The 16,227-nt window shown below is 48.9% G+C and overlaps 2 protein-coding genes across 2 annotated transcripts; one reads left to right on the top strand and one right to left on the bottom strand.

Moving 5' to 3' along the window:
- Nucleotides 1-336: 336 nt before the first annotated feature.
- On the bottom strand, nucleotides 337-5,992 carry COPE (COPI coat complex subunit epsilon). Its single transcript, XM_075037884.1, has 10 exons — nucleotides 5,814-5,992; nucleotides 5,406-5,468; nucleotides 4,868-4,968; nucleotides 4,510-4,662; nucleotides 3,974-4,027; nucleotides 3,401-3,482; nucleotides 2,165-2,320; nucleotides 1,820-1,888; nucleotides 1,238-1,312; nucleotides 337-689 (listed from the first exon to the last, which is right to left on the bottom strand). Exons 1-10 carry the CDS (start codon nucleotides 5,937-5,939, stop codon nucleotides 642-644), a joined length of 927 nt encoding a protein of 308 aa, XP_074893985.1. The 5' UTR covers nucleotides 5,940-5,992; the 3' UTR covers nucleotides 337-641.
- A 173-nt stretch (nucleotides 5,993-6,165) lies between these two features.
- DDX49 (DEAD-box helicase 49) lies at nucleotides 6,166-12,303 on the top strand. The gene is made up of 13 exons (XM_075037883.1): nucleotides 6,166-6,317; nucleotides 6,403-6,526; nucleotides 6,618-6,703; nucleotides 6,971-7,092; nucleotides 7,201-7,388; nucleotides 7,532-7,672; nucleotides 8,248-8,323; nucleotides 8,446-8,522; nucleotides 9,010-9,107; nucleotides 9,472-9,546; nucleotides 10,149-10,237; nucleotides 10,640-10,711; nucleotides 11,009-12,303. The coding sequence occupies exons 1-13, from the start codon at nucleotides 6,185-6,187 to the stop codon at nucleotides 11,183-11,185; spliced, it is 1,458 nt and encodes a 485-aa protein (XP_074893984.1). The 5' UTR covers nucleotides 6,166-6,184; the 3' UTR covers nucleotides 11,186-12,303.
- The last annotated feature ends 3,924 nt before the right edge of the window (nucleotides 12,304-16,227 follow it).

The following is a 16,227-nucleotide window of genomic DNA, read 5'->3' as shown; positions in this document are numbered from 1 at the left end:
TTCCTGGCTCCAAGACATGAGCTACTGCATGTTACCAATTTAAGATTAAGGCTGAGCCTATTACAATCGGATTATTTTTATTTTGGGGAAGCTTTCCCTCTCACCAGCAGTAACCCCTACAGCTGTGTACGCTTCTTCCAGAGGATGCTGAAGTTAAAGGAGGAGTCATTAGTCAGGCTGAAAGAAGATCCGTAAATCAGGATTCATCCACGTACAGAATGCAGATGCTTAAAATTAACCTTCATACTCTTCCCACAAGTATAGCCTCGGTACAGATGACAGGGCTCAATCCCAGAGTGGAATTACCTGAATTCCAGAAATTGAGGGGCACACAGATCCAGAAAAGGCTTTATTAGGAATGTTTAAGGTACAGTGTTGCATACTCTTGACTCGCACTGTATTTTAAACAGAGTTCAGGACCCAGGTAAGCCAGAACACAAGCTTTTCAGCTACCAAATTCAAGTAGCTACGAGTTATATACAGGTTTAGCACTGGCTTGCTGGATTGCAAGACCCTGCCACAGTGAGTTAAACCAGACTGACTTGCAGAGGGCATTTTTCCGTGTTACCAGAGAGGCTTTGCACATCAACCCCAGTTCCCAAGGTACCACAGAGCAGGTCTGCAGCCTCGTTCCCCTCTCCTCACGCGCTGGGGGCATACTGCATGGCTAGCCGGTCAAAGTCATTCTCCTTCAAATCAGAAACAGAAATAAAATGAACAAACCTTGAACTTTACTGATAATTTAATAAAACCCGCATTAGCTGAAGAGACTACCACTATCACAGCTCACTAAGGCAAAAGGAATTCTAAGAAGCAAGATCACCTGTATCAGTTCCTAATTTTTTTCAATTTGTTCCATTTTCCCTTCGCTATTATCTTTATCCTTCTTTCCCCACTCCCCAAATTCTCTCTTCCAGAAGGATGTTTCCTCTATTTAAGCATAATGTCTGATGGTGACAAACTTCTGACTCGGATTAAGAACCCATATCTCAGAGCTATTCTTTCAAGACGTTACCAGGTTGGGGTACATCACTCCTTTGCTTAACACCTGGCTTTAGTTTCCCAACATCTCTCACAAGGGCTAGAAAATTTCCTGGGAAGTAATGTGACAGAAAAAGAACATGGACCTGCCCCCTCAGAACTGCAGTCATGTTTACTGGTAAAGAATCCACTCGCCCCATCAGACACTGGTATGAGGCAAAATAAATTCAAACTTGTATTAGAAAGTAATTAGTACCTTTGCCTGATACTCCTTTATGAACGGATGGTTTTTATGCGCATCTTTCAACTGTGACAAATAGCGATTTGTAACCTGATGGGATGAGAGAGATAAATTTAGACATTGAGATAATATGAGAAGCTGAGAGTTTAAAATATCACACTTCAACGTATTTGTTTACAGCGAGCGAAGACCTGATTTTCTCAGTGTCCTGAATGTTAGCAGCCCCAGGTAAAACCAGTAAGACCCATGCATACTCTGCAATGCAAAATTTGACCTTAAATAGCGGTTTCAAGAAAACAATCAGTGAGAACTGATCTCAGAACTCAAGAGATTCCTTTTTTCTGCCCAGGCCTTCCTCTCAAGTATACGCCATTGTCTACAACATCTGTATTTCCACACTTTTATTGAATACTGAAGATGCGAGCTCCCCGCACCCCAGAACTATTCTATTTTGTTAATGCCAATCCTGACGAGAACATATAAAATGGCGGAAACCCAAGCAAAGTTACCACATGCACTAGGAACACACAACCTGCCCTCAGCGGCAGGAACGGGCTGATCATATCTGCTTGCTGAGTACAATAAAACAAGCCTCACCTCTGGCGGTTTGCCCAAGTGCTGTGACAGGACAACAAAGTTGATCAGGGTCTCAGGATGGCCACTGTCCTGAAAACAAGAACAATCACCTGATCTATCTGACTTACCTCTACCGTGATTAAGTGTAACAACCGGCACAGCTCTGCAAGAACAAGTTCTGCCAAACTTATAGCTCACTTGACTGGAAAAGGCGAAGGAGAAGGAAAGGTAGGTATTAACAGCAACCACCTTTAGCGATATATATCAATATATTGGTATTTTCGTGAAGTTTAACAGCGAAAGTCCTTGCTGTTTTTACTCTATATCCCCCTGAGAGCAAATCCACCTGGCAAAAACAGAAAGTACCTTGTCCAATGCCTCTTGAAGTACTCCCTCTGCATCGTCCCACTTGCCCTGAGCCATATAGCAGGCTGCTTGTCCGTTAAGTAGGAGGAGGGTGGAGGAGCATTTGTCTGCCATCTCTTGGAAGATGTAATAGGCATCTTGTAACTTCTCACCACCCTGCAAAGGGAGGAGACAAACACCCACAGTTTCATTACCTGTACGTTCTTGCCATGTTGAAGGACTAGGCACAAAGTTCATTTCTAGGGTTATAAAGCACAGGTATGAGATGCGCAAGAACCAGTGTTAATAGCTGTTGGCATGCATGTGATCTCCTGTACCACAACAGATCACTGTCAGACCATAGATGAAAGAAATGCAAAAATAGTAAGTACCACCTAAATGATCAAAAGATCCAGGCTTCCATTCAAGAAGAAAAAAAAAACCACTTCAAAAGAACCACTTCAGATGTTTGACATAATAAAGGATTATGAAATGAGATTTTTATAATTACACGCCTGGCTGTAATTTATAATTACAAGCCTAGCCTGGCTTTGGACCTGGCTTTTCAGAAAGTTCCAGCTTCAGAAACGTTCTACATGCAGTGGCTTCCACCAGTCAGAGGTGGGATCCCTTGCGGAAACTAAGATCTTAAGGAAAATCTAGCAGCACACTATTGTAAGGGAAGGGCTATATATGAGAGATGTCATAACAAAACCAAGTGAACACTAAAAAAAAGAAGTCTTAATAGTACAACAGGTTATTGCATGCATAACCTTGGACTTCACTGAATTTTAGGAGACTACTTATTTTCAATTGCCTGATTATCTGGACTGCCAAACAGTGTACGTTTTTGTCCGATTCACGAACATGCTTAAAGACAGTCTGCTCTAAGCACAGGATTACATTTTTTTCTTGGAGTTTAATTGCAAGGTCTGGATGCTAGTAACACTGCAGCTTTCCATTTTATATTTTAATGTTTTGTGAATCATTTAAGCATGGTTTAGCTCTTCCCTATGTGAGCTGAAGGCTAAGGAGCACAGATGAAAGACTGACAATCAAAACAGCCAGTTAGTTTGCGAAGCCAGCTACCAATATTTTCTGTATACTTGGAGGAAGGGGGAAAAAAAAAACCCCAAACCCAACAAAACCCCTGCAAGCTTTTCTGAAAGCATGATGTGAAAAGAGCCATCAGGAACAAGATGTGGAGCAGTGATTCTCAGATGTTGTAGGCCAGGGATCCCCATTTAAGATACTCACTATGGCCAGGTTCACCCAGGCAGTTGCCAGCTGAGTAAGAGTCGCATCCTCGTCTTGCTCCTGCATTTTCTTAAGTTCCTTGCTGCAGAACCAAAAGTGGGAGTCACACAACAGAAAGACAAGGCAACTTCTTTCGAGACAGAAACAACATTGTAGTTTCTTCTCTCAAGCTCTTCCATTGCTATAGCACAGCAGCCACAGCAAGATGGTAACGTGGCACGAACACCTCTTAATATTTCACGGAAACAATCTGTGAAAGACCTTCCTGTTTTACTTCCCTATGGGAAGTTAGAAACCCAGGACTAGACATTCAGACCACATTCTGCTGAAGTTAAGATTAAACCTAAAGCTCCGTCTCTTCCATTAGCTGTATCCAGCTCTATTATCTCCACAGCTTTTGCAACTTGAAGAACAAAAATGTTCTGCAGCGCACCCATACCTACACACGAGTTGTTCTGCCCACTGCAGGTGTTGAAATACTGCACCCTAGGGGAGGCTGGGTGATGAAAATTCTGTTATCTAGGCCCACCCCACAAGAGCACACCGTTAAGAAGCAAAGGTACACAAACCTACCGAGCCAGATCGAGCCTGTCAAGCTTCAGAAGAATCTGTATCATCATGGCCATGCTGCAATGAACAAGAGCAAAGTGATTTTCACAGCTGCAGGCTTTACTGCTCCCTGTGCCTTGCCTGGAAGCCTGCTGCTGAGCAGACAGGGGCACTGCCAGCACCCAGAGACAAGCTTCCCTGCCGTTGGGAACCGACAGAGCAGGTGGCTCTCAGAGCAGGACCCAGAACGGGGATGCTTGCTTCTAGCTCCCAAGTGCTCCCTCACTGTATTGACATAACGCTCACCTCAGCAATTCTGAGCACACATCAATCAATAAATCAGGTTCTTAGGTTTCACAAGGGAGCAACAGACTTGATATTGTAGGACGAGCACCAAATCACTTACTACTAAGAAGGCAAACCTCAAAGTAGTTTCTCAATGGTTTCAAGGCTTTTTAGAGATAAGCTGGGCCTCAGCCACTTCTACGGCACCTCTCCCTAGACAAGAGAGAGGCTTTGCTAGCACACACCTCCGCGATGCCAGGGTGAGTTACACTTACCATTCCAAGCTCTCCCCTTGATGGAGAGTACGCAAAGCTGCATCGGGATTTTTGTCATGGAAATAGATGGAAGCAGCCATCAGCAAGAAAGTAGTATTAGCTATATCAACACTTTTTGCCATTTTCTTGTCCAAATCGGCAACGATTCCATCCCTGTGAAGACCAATAGTGAGAATTTGGGAGTGTTTCGTTACTTAAGCCAGACGAAAAGATCCTGCCCCCACTCAATTCTGCTTTTTTGAGATTCACTGCAAAACCACAGAAAATCACGATAAAGACCATGCTTCTACATGAAACTTTCCACATGGAAGTATCTTCCCTGTTAGACAGGGCTTGAGTTCCAACTTATTATCCTTACCTTTGACTCTCATTTGAAAGATATTCCGCAAACATCCTCACTGCTTGGAGCTCAGGACTAGCACTGGCTTTAATTTCATCCAGGACAACACCGTATTTTCTCTATTGAAAGCAACGAAGAAAAATCTGTGACTTACTAATTTTTTGGGACACAGGAAACTATTGCTTACTTTCTAAAACCTCAGCGAGAATGACAACAACAACAACCAGGAATAGCAAATTTCTACTTTACGTCTCACATCACACTCTACAAACACAGCCAAATTTCATAACCTCCCAAAGAGGACTATTTGCCTATATGCCATTTTAATGTTGATAAAGACCTCAAAAAGGTCTCATCAGGTCACCCTGATCTTACATATAACATGTTGCAGTTGCAATGGCATTTCTGTCAGGGAACGCAACATGTTCCAGTGCTGAAGGAGGAATTATTACCAAACTGCGTAACGCTGCATTCACAGGACTCCGATTCACAACCTCCTCCGCTCCAGCCCTGCAGTCAGATTATGCTGCTACAAACGCAGCACTTGCAACCTCACCTGGGCGATGTAGGCTCGGAATAAGAAAACATCCCTCTCCACTTCCTTCTCCGGACTAGATGGCTGGAGGGATGACAGAAAACAAGAACCTCTTTCAGGGAACCGTGCAGCCATAACCGAACCCCGCAACAACGTAACTCCACACACGAGGAACGATACCCACCCACACACACGCACATTCTCGGGGCCCACGGGAGCCTCCCCCTTCCACCCCGGAGTCCCGCTGCTACAGCAGGGAGGGGAGAAAGCACCCAAAACAGCCTGGGACGAGGCGGGCAGGGACGAAGGGCACTCGGGGAGCCCCCGGCTCCCTCCTTGAGACACCAGGGCGGCCGAGGGGAGGCAGGTCCCAGGGAGAGACACCGTTCCGCGGGCCAAAGCACAGCCTGCTCCCCCACCCCCCCCCACCTTGACCCGCTGCGCCTCGTTGATGGCGGCCTGGTAGGCCCCGATGTAGAAGCTGTTCTTCACGTCAAAGAGCTCGTCGGCGTCGCCGCCCTGACCAGCAGAGCCCGCACCCGCCCCGGACGCCATTTTCCCCCCGCCTCAGACACGTCTCCGGAAGCAGCCGAGCCCCGGCGACTGCCGGGAGCCGCGGTCTCCATGGAAACCTCCCTCACCAGCCAATAGACACGCAAGGAGGCGGAAACGTCACTACTGCGCCGGAAGCTGCTACCCAGCAAAGCAGGCTGGGAGAGGGTCAGCAAGAGACAGCCAATGAGGAGGGCGGGTGGGCGGACGCGCCCGCCCGCCCGGTGACGCGAGGCCGGAAGCGGCGGATGCAGACCTGGACGGCCATGGCGGAGTTCCGGGCGCTGGGCCTGGCGCCGTGGCTGGCGGAGCAGGCGCGGCAGGTGGGGTTGAACCGACCCACGCCCGTGCAGGCCGCTTGCATCCCGCCCGTGTTGCAAGGTAAGCGTTCCCGGTCCTCCGGTGTCTGCTTCCGCCGCCGTTAACGGCCGACTCAGGATCCCGGTCTTTTCTGTCTCCCTCGCAGGTCGCGATTGCCTGGGCTGCGCCAAGACGGGCAGCGGGAAAACGGCGGCCTTCGTGCTGCCCGTGTTGCAGGTGCTCTCCGAGGATCCCTACGGTATTTTCTGCTTGGTGCTGACGCCCACCAGGTACGGAGCGGCTCCGGGAGGGCCCATAACCGGGACAGTCGGTCCCCACCGCGGAGACTGGTCCCACTTCAAGCTTTCTTTTCACCGGCAGGGAGCTGGCGTACCAGATCGCCGAGCAATTCCGCGTCCTGGGGAAGCCCCTCGGCCTGAAGGACTGCGTGGTGGTGGGCGGCCTGGGTGAGTACCGCTACCCGGTGGGGGGCTGGAGCCTCCGCCATCCCTGTCTGGCTCTGGTAGGGTCAGGCTGGGAAAAAGCAGAGCGCCCGGGGAGGTTCTCTTCCCACAGGGTTTGTTTTCTTCACACTGAGGAGGTGTTATCCAGCACCCAAGGCAGCCAGAGGCTGGTGGGAATGAGGAGAGTGAGGTTTTCCAGCTTTAAGGACAAAACGATTTTAGGATCTGCGTTCAGTTGGCCGTAACTGGGCTCTGCGGTTCTTGTTGCAGACATGGTGGCACAGGCACTGGAGCTCTCCCGGAAACCCCACGTTGTCATCGCTACGCCCGGCAGGCTGGCAGATCACCTCCGCAGTTCCAACACTTTCAGCCTGAAAAAGCTAAAGTTCTTGGTAAGGCAGTTTTCCAAGGGTTTGAGGTTTTTTTTTTATGCTTCTAAGATTTTTTTAGCTCTGTGGGTATGCATGCAGGTGAACTCATTTATTTTCAGCTGTGCCTAGGTTTTGGACGAAGCTGACCGGTTGTTGGAGCAGGGCTGTGCTGACTTCACCGCGGACCTGGAGGTGATTCTGGAGGCTGTTCCGGCACGCAGACAAACATTGCTCTTCAGTGCCACGCTGACCGATACGCTGAACGAGCTGAAGGGCCTGGCCGCGAACAGACCGTTCTTCTGGGAGGCTGCATCCGAGTAAGTCTTCATCTACTCTACCGAGTAGATGAAGAATCTGATTTCCTCTCTGTTATCTTGTCTCCTATCTTTCATCTCCCTTGTGTTCCGTCTTCGCTTACCAAACCGGTACTTCTTGGTGCTTTGCCTTCCCCTCCCAACAGGGTGCGGACAGTGGATGAATTGGACCAGCGCTACTTGCTTGTACCCGAAGCAGTCAAGGACGCATACCTTGTCCATTTAATCCAGACCTTCCAGGACGAGCATGAAGACTGGTCTATTATTATCTTTACTAAAACCTGCAAGTGAGTGCATTGTTCCTCATGATTGCTCTTAATGTAGACATGCCTTTACACTTCTAGTTCAGATTCCAGATTCGCACTGTATTGGGTGTTAGGCTGGGACGGTATTTGCTTCCTTAGTCTATTCTGAAATTTGGTGGAGAAACAGCTTTCCCTTTGAGCAATCTGGGACTGAAGGGCCACCCAGAAAAGTAGCATGCCAGAAGGTCAAGCTGCTTTAACTCCCTGCATCTTCCTTTCCTCCTGCTGATGGATACTCGAAAAGGGACGGGGAAAATAGCTCTGTCTGCTCCCCTGGGCTGTTCCCTTCCTTTGGGTGGTTCAAATGACTGGGATTGAGCCGTGGAGCTGGTGACATTCCCCCGAGTGCAAGTGGGAACTCCGTCACTCTCTGGGGTGGGTGGGTGTGCAGTGGGTGTCCTGTTCCCTACTGTCAGAGTGCTTCAGTAACGAACCGTGTTGTGGTAATTGTAGTGGGAGGGCTTCTCGAAGAAGCCCAGCTCTGTCCTGATCCATCAGCTTTACATTTGCCTGTTACATTCTGATTTTTTTTTATTTTTTTTTTTCCCCCCTTCAAGGGACTGCCAGGTCTTGAACATGATGCTTAGGAAATACAACTTTCCTTCTATAGCTCTGCATTCCATGATGAAGCAGGTGAGCGATGGACAGATCTGGGAGATGGATGCTTCCAGCTCCATCCCTGAGCCAGACGTCTGTCCAAGTCCTACAGCTCCTGTGGATCACAACATCCCTCATACAGACCTTTCTCTTTACAGCGGCAACGATTTGCAGCTTTAGCAAAGTTCAAGTCCAGCATCTTTAAGATTCTCATTGCGACTGATGTCGCTGCCAGGTGAGGGAAAAACATCTCTGTTGCCAAAAGTCTTAAGCCTGTTTTTTAAGCACCAGAACCACTGTGGAGATGAGGCTGGGTTTAGCAAGAGGAGAGCTTTCAATTGCCCCCACTTGGGTAGGACAGGGTTGTTCACTTCTGTTGTAGAACACCTCTGAGCTGTGTTTTGGAGCTCACTGGTGTGTGATGTAGTGTGTGATCCTGGCTTGTTTTGCTGCAGCGGGTGTGTGTTCTAGCAACAGAATGATTTCTCTGAGGCTTAGTGTGTTCTCTGGGTGTAGGAGGGAATGGCAGGCTACAAGGATACATTGCATTTTGTGACTGTTGGAGAATTGCATGAGGAGAGGGTTTGTCCTAGAATCAGCTCGAACCAATAAAGACTATATTCATGAGAATACGGGGCTTTTGGAGAAAGCAGAGGACAGGAACTTACACTGCATATATTAAAAGTGTTTCTCAACTTCTGTTCTCTTTCCCTGCATTCCAGAGGTTTGGACATTCCTACAGTACAAGTTGTCATCAATCACAACACTCCCGGCCTGCCAAAAATCTACATTCACCGGGTTGGCCGGACAGCCCGTGCAGGTGAGCAGGGAAAACCGCATGCTGTTTGCTGGCTAAAACTGGAATCCCGGTGCTGGGGCTGAGCCCTGAATGGGTGCAAGGAGGCTGCACAGCAGCTGCAGTGCAGTCTTTTCAGTCAGCGCCAGACCTGCTCAGATCACTGGCTTGGCATCCTGCCTTAAGATTGCAGTGATCACCCACCCTGACTTGGGTCTGATCTGCCAATAGTTAACTGAATTTTCAGAGCAAATAAAGACCCCTCTGAGCACCCCGTCACCATACTGTGCGAGGCTGACTCATGGGGATGGATGGAATTTGGCATGGGTTAGGCTTCACCTCCCTCTGCTTATCAAGATTCATATATCACTGTGTTTTCATCATCCAGGTCGGAAAGGAATAGCTATTACACTGGTGACGCAGTACGACATCCATCTCGTACATGCTATTGAGGAGGAAATCAGTAAGTAGAGCACCATTAATGCTACTAAAATGTGGGATCATATACGTTCCTTTGTGTTTATGGTACCTGTAGCCCTGATTTCATCAGTGCAGGATGCATGATCCAGAACATCAGCATAAAAATGGTTTCTCTTCCCTGTGTGGCTAAGGCTTGGAAAAGAGCAGGAGCACTTGAATCTCCATCAGCTTTGATTCTGCTCTTCAGTGTGCCAGGCATGAACATATTTGTCTTCCTGTCTTTCTAGTGGAGGAGAAAGTGCGTTGAACTTTCTCTGTAACCTTTTTATTAAAGCAGCCAGCTTCTTCCTTACTACTGTGTATGCTGATGTGGACGAAAAGAACAGGTTGCTTTGCATAGGTTCAGACTTCCTATTTTTTTAGGAAGTAGACCTAAGAAATGCAACATCTTGTGCTATGGGGAGTTGTAGGCAGAGGGGAGGATTTAATCCTCTGTTGTAGGCTGAAGAATTCAGAGTGATCACAGCATATGACAACAATTCCACTGATAATCAGTGGAACTATATTGGGGTTTTTTACTAGCTGAGAATCTGCCCCTGGATTGTGTAACCAACCATGGTCTGTAAATGTTTCGCCCTGATTTAGAACTGAAGCTGCAGGAGTTCTCTGTGGAGGAGCGGTTTGTGCTTGACATCCTCACCCAAGTGAACGTCACCAGAAGGGAATGTGAAATAGTAAGTGTGCAAACCTAAAGCCCCTTTGTTCAGAGGACTGGAGACCTTGGGCAGCTGGGTGTAACCAGGAGATTCATTGCAGTCCCAGCGTGCAGCTCTGGATATCCGGCTTTGGTCTTGAGCACATAAATCAAAATATTTGTTCCTTTTTCTAGTGGAAGCACTTGGATGTGTGTGCATGGAGGGTTGTTTTAGTTATCTTCCCTAGGTTTGCTCTGTTATTGCACATTTTTGCAGCATTTTTATGTTGCTGAGTATTGCGGCTGGTACTTTGGGGGGAAGGTCTGCAGGCTCCCAAATGTGTGCACAGCGATGAGGTTCTCCTGACGCTTTAGAGCCGTCCTGCTTTTCTCTGTGTCAGACTCGGTGCTTGGTTACTGATTGCCCTTTTTGCTTTGACAGGAACTGGAGGGAATGGATTTTGATGAGAAGAAGGAAATAAATAAGCGGAAACAAATGATCCTTGAAGGAAAGGTGAGAGTTGCTGCTAGATAAACTACTTTGATCGGTAGCTGGTATAATGCCATTGATGTGGAAAAAGAATGACAGTTCTTCCGTCACTGCTGTGGTTTGTCTGTCTCACTCTCCTTTGAGGTGGTGAAGTTTTACCTTAAAAGGTGACTGATACTAAAAAGTGCATCGGAGTAGTGTGTCTGACTTTTGCAGCCTACTCGGTCACAGGCTAGAAAGCAGCGTGGGCATCTAGGAAAGGCAAAGGGGCTGGCACTGTCCCTAGGCATGTCACTAATGTCCTGGCATTTGCCATTGCAGGATCCAGATCTGGAGGCAAAAAGGAAGGCAGAGCTAGCCAAGATCAAGAAGAAAAACAAGCAATGCCGTGAGAAGGTCCAGCAGACACTGCAGAAGAAAAAGCAACTGCAGCTGAAGAGGAAACTGCAGAAGAAGATGGAGCGGCGGAACAAACTGCATGCTAAGGAAGAGAAATAACATCTTTTGGCCTGACTTGCTTGGCTTGGACTGCCCTGATGTTGTTGCTGCTTTGGGAATACTGGGATCTAACATGTTTTAATGTGGACGCTTCTGACCTGAAATGAGTGTCGGAGAGTATGGGGTAGGTGGGTGAGGGGGAGAAGGGACACTTTGATAAACGGTCTCCGTTATTTTTCCTTCCTACGCAATGCTGCTGGCTTGGGCCATTCCTGGCAGGCTGGATCAGTCTCTTGGAAGAATGTCTTCCGAGAGTATGTTTCCTTCCTCCAGCAAAGACAAGGCCAGACCTGAATTCTTGGTGACGTGAAGGGAAATAAAGATCCTCTGTCTCTCTTCCCCCTTCATTCAGTCATTGCTCTTTCCCTTTCAAGGGCTGGTGCTTGCCACTCACACTTGTTTATATCAACAGATTCTCCCCTGAGCCAGAGTCTAAAAATACTGTGACAAAATGAGCTTAGTCCCCGTCTGTGCCATAGCCCAGAGCTTTCTGAGAGGAAAATTCCTGGATCACGTGGGGAGGTTGTATTGTGTGGCTGGTCCTGGGGTCTTCTTGGGATAATTCTGCTTTATAGATTTCAGTGATACTCTTGCCTATGATTGTCTGCCTTGGCTCAGACTCCAGCCCTGGCCTGCTATCTGTAGGGATAGCAGAATCATGGTTTGGAGACCAGGGGTGCTGGGGACTCTGTTTTCCCAGATGATCGGTCAGTTTAAAGACCAATTCTGGCACAGAGGAAGGGCCCCAGGAGCAGGATAGCCTTGTTTCTTGTACCATCCAAGAGTTACCAGAGTGGTTTATATTTGTGTCTGCTCTGTAGGTTTTTGGGCCTCCCTGTGTACATTTGCATCACATATGTTTGGAACAGGAGGTTGGTTAGGCTGGAGGGGGCTAAGCTCTCCTAAGAAACAGTTGTGTTTCCCCATGGAGGCAGAACTTAAACTCCCAGAGTAGCTCAGGCCAGAGTTTAGCCAGCTCTGTTCTGATGTCAGGTTTGATCCTAAGTGCCTTCTTTAATGTTCAGAACTTTCTATGACTTCAGACTGAAGAGCTGTTCTTTCTGTCCTCTGGCTTACAAAAATAGTTTCTATGGTCAGTGCCCAAATAAATATTTATTGCAACAAATGACTGGATGTTTGACCTTCTCCAACACGGGGGGGAGTTGTGGGATCTTAGGGGTGGGGAGCAGTACTTGTGTGGGCAAACAGCTTGGAGATAAAATCAGTTTTATTTCAAGAGATGAGCTGGATAAGGATTGAGCTTCTTGTGGGTGTTTTATCCCTCACTCCCTTCATGCAACCCGAGCCCAGTGCTTCTCCTGGGAGCGTGCAGTCCCTGGGGTGCCTTTGCCTGACTCAAGCTGGTCTGTGTGCCCCGAGGTCTTGCAGAGGAAAGCTGGTGTTTCCCTCAGGGAAACTCACAGCCATGCACAGCAGGGCCTCCTGGTGCCTTCAGGCCATGCAGGAGCGCAGCGCTGACATGGGCTGGGGAGGTGTGGGTCCATCTGGCTGCCTGGTGGCAGGCGAGATGGGTGTGATACCATCTGGGGTTTCTGAGATGTCTGAATGTGTTTCTTACTTTGTCCTCTTGGGTGCCCTCCAGGAGGGAAAAAGCACTCAACAGTCTGCCTTGTAGCACAGCTCACTGTCACTGGTGGCAGCTGCTGCAGCGGCAGCAAATAGGTTTGTATCAGACTGATGCTTTATGAATACTAAATGCTTCTACAGCCTTGTGGAGCAAGCCTGTTAGCTGTAGATTAAAAAGACATCCTCTCTCGGACAGGCTGCTCCTGCCTTCCTGGGGAGGGTGTTGATACTGCCTTTAAGTGTCAGTTGTTCCCCTCCCTCTCACAGACACTGCTTAACCTGCTGTCTGAAGTCTCTTTGCTTCAGCCTGGTGGGGGTTTCTCTGTTTGTCTCCTTCCACAGGTGACGTGGGGTTTGATCAAGGCTCTTGTCTTGAAGCTTTATTCAAAATTCCTTTTAATACATCCCTTGTCTTTCTTGAGCAGCCTTCTCTGTGAGGGTAGGACACGTGCTGGAAATAAGAGCTCTCTGTAGTGCTGACTAGATGTTCTTGCTTCAGATAATCGGTTTGGGGAGTGGCTGAATAGAAAAAGAGGTTGCTGTGCTAGTTGAATGTAGAAAGATGCCTTAAATTCCCAGATTAGGAATCTACATCTTGCCCAGGGCGAAAGGACATTGGGTGACATTTCTGTATGCGCTGACGGTACTGCCCCCCAAGTAGGATATTCCATTCTGGGCTTTCTAAGCATTGTCATAAACCTTTGGGATCCCCTAGGAATATAAGGACTTCCTTCTCGTCACAGCCTCGACTGTGTTTTGGCTGTAAAAATCACTCTCCTCTGTGCGTGACTCTGCCTGCCAGTCCCCCAAGCAGGAGCTTGCACACTTCCCTGTCTGTGCTGTGCAAGAACTGGCCCCAGCACAGCCATCGCCTCTCGCCCGGTGCCTTCTGCAGGCTCTGCTATCCCCTCCTTCAGCCCAAGCTCCCCAGTTCTGGGGGGGTTTCCCTGGCTGGGTTGCCATGGAAACTCTTCTCAATTCAGCATCTCCGGCTGCTGCTTCTTCTCTCACCCCCCGGACCGTGTGCGGCTGCTGCACACCACGCTGGCACGGGGGCTGTGCCGGGGTGTGCATGAGGGAATGATGGTCCTGCACCCGTGCCAGCCCTCCTCATCCTCCTGTCTCCTCTGGGTGTGAAACCATCACCCGGCCCCACCGCTTTGAGGGGCTCAGCAAGCATGTGCTCCTCCGTCTCCCACCTCGTGGGGCAATTCTGTCTGGCATTTACGCTGATGGGTTTGTAGGCATGTGCCAAGACTGGCTGTCTTGTGTGCGTTTAAGGAATTATTTGTCTGTTCTGGAGCATTTCCCCCCATTTCTGCCCCTCTTATGGAGGACCAAACATCTCTGAGGAGTGTTTCCCAGAAGTTTTGCAGGGAGAAGGGAGAGGCTGGGATCCTCCTAGGTAAGATACACAGTATTTGATAAATCCTCCGCACTGGCACTTCTGCTGAGCAAGGAAATGTAAAAAGTGGGGACAGGTTTGGGAACACAGGAGTCACCTTCAGGAGCTGGCATCCCCTTCATCTATGGATGCTGTATCAGGCAGGAAAGCTCTGGATCTCTACAGTGAAGAAAAGGCAGCTGCAATGAAATAGTCTGGGGTAATCTCTGGGCTGGGCTTTCGGTTCCTCTCTGCTGAGAACAGCAGTGCTGCATTGGAGCTTGTGTTCCAGCTTTGCTGCTGCTGGCTGCAGGCGCAGCCATTTTCAGCTCTCCCCTTGCAGGGGCTGCACTTGGTGTGCACACCCCACCTCTGTGTGCATTTCACACAGCTCTATATCCACCTGGGTTCTTCCTGCTGTCCAGAATCTCACCGGTCCAGCTTGCCCTGTGTCAGCTGCTGCTTTACCTTTGGATGCTCTTTGCAAACACGAACTAACAACTCAGCTGTTTTGAAAGCTTTAAAAAGCTGCTTAACAAGATTTTTCTACCAGGAATGGCCTTTTCCCCTCCAAGCAGCTTGTGTGCAGCTCTAGGGGGGGTCGTGCTGCCAAGTTAGCCAGTAGATGGCAGTTGGTGTGCTCTGGACACCCCCACTGCTGGCTCTGGTTCTTGTTCAGAGGGAAACAGAGCACGGGGCTTCTTGGCTGGGCAGCTGGGTATTAAAGATTCAGCTTGAGAAAGCAGGGAGACAGTGGGGGGACAGGGACTGCCCATACAGCAGTCAGGCCCCAACCAGGTGCTGCTGCTGGCAGGATCCTCCTGGGTCAGCGCTTCAAGCCTCAGCGCTTTCCCTTTACTTGCAGGGCAGGACTGATCCTGAACCCTGCAATGCTCCAGCAGAGTTATGGCTGCTTCTCTGTTCCAGGGCTCTCCTCCCAACTTCTTGCAGTTTCTTTGTTGAACCTTCACCTTCCCTGCTGCACCTTAAAGCTCTTCCCTGCCAGATTTTGTTGATTAAACTCCTTATCTGTGGCACACCCTCATTCAGGGCTTGACTGCAGCTGCCTGGACATGTGTCTTCCATCTGGGTATGACATGCTTGACATTGTAACTCCCCTAGTTCCTCCCCGCCAGCATCAGGACTCCAAAAATGGGACAGAGGGAAGGAATACCTGGAATTTTTTTTCTTCTGTTGCTAAGAAAACCTCCCTGCTAGCTCTGTTTAATTCATAGCCATCTCTCACTCCCTGCAGCAGCTCTGTCTCCTGGGAATGCATCCCTGCATGACTTGCTTTGGATCCTGTCACCTCTGCGACAGAAAGCAGTTGTCAAGGAGCAGAAGACTCTGCTCCAGGTGTGCAAAGAGAAGCTGTGAGCACAGCACTACCCTGTTGCAGTGGCTCATCCCCATGCCTTCATCTCTGCTCAGTACTTCCCAGTATCATTCTTGAATTCCCAAGCCCAAACATCACAAGCTGTGCTGCTTCCACGTTGAGACCACAGGAGAGGTGGCACTCATGCCACCAATCTCTAGGCTCAGACACTGTTTTCATCTACCCATAACAAGGTCTGGACATTAATATTTCCAGCCAGTAAGGCTAGAGTGATATGTTTGCTGTCTGTTGCCTGCTGGGATTTGAAACCCTGTTAGCCCAGCATCGGTGGAAACAGAAGGCAGAAACTAAATACAGCATTCTCTCTCACTTGTTCTACCAGCTAGCAACAGGGTGAGGAGCTAGAGCTGAGGCAGAGGCTGCCCCGTTCTCTCCGGAGCACACAGTGCCATGGAGTACATGAGCAAGGGGTGATAATTCACATTTGTGGCAGCCTATACAAGTCCCAGTGAACTAGAATGGGGACATATGCCCTGCAATAGCTGGCGCTGCAGACTGCAGAGCCCTTCCCTGCATGCCATGGGGACAGAGGCGATAGCAGCCTCCTGCCCCTTTCCACCCGGCGACTTCCTACAGCTGACAGCAGCATCCAAGGAAATGGAATTTGCTACCTTTGATTCTCGTTTCCCAGGCTTGCACTCAGCAGAGGCCAGGGAGCTGAGTGGATGCAAACCA

This window comes from Buteo buteo, chromosome 10 (genome assembly GCF_964188355.1).
Source record: "Buteo buteo chromosome 10, bButBut1.hap1.1, whole genome shotgun sequence".
Taxonomy (NCBI): Eukaryota; Metazoa; Chordata; class Aves; order Accipitriformes; family Accipitridae; genus Buteo; species Buteo buteo.
The sequence above is the reverse complement of the archived record's forward strand: the minus strand, read 5'-3'. Positions and strand labels throughout refer to the sequence as shown.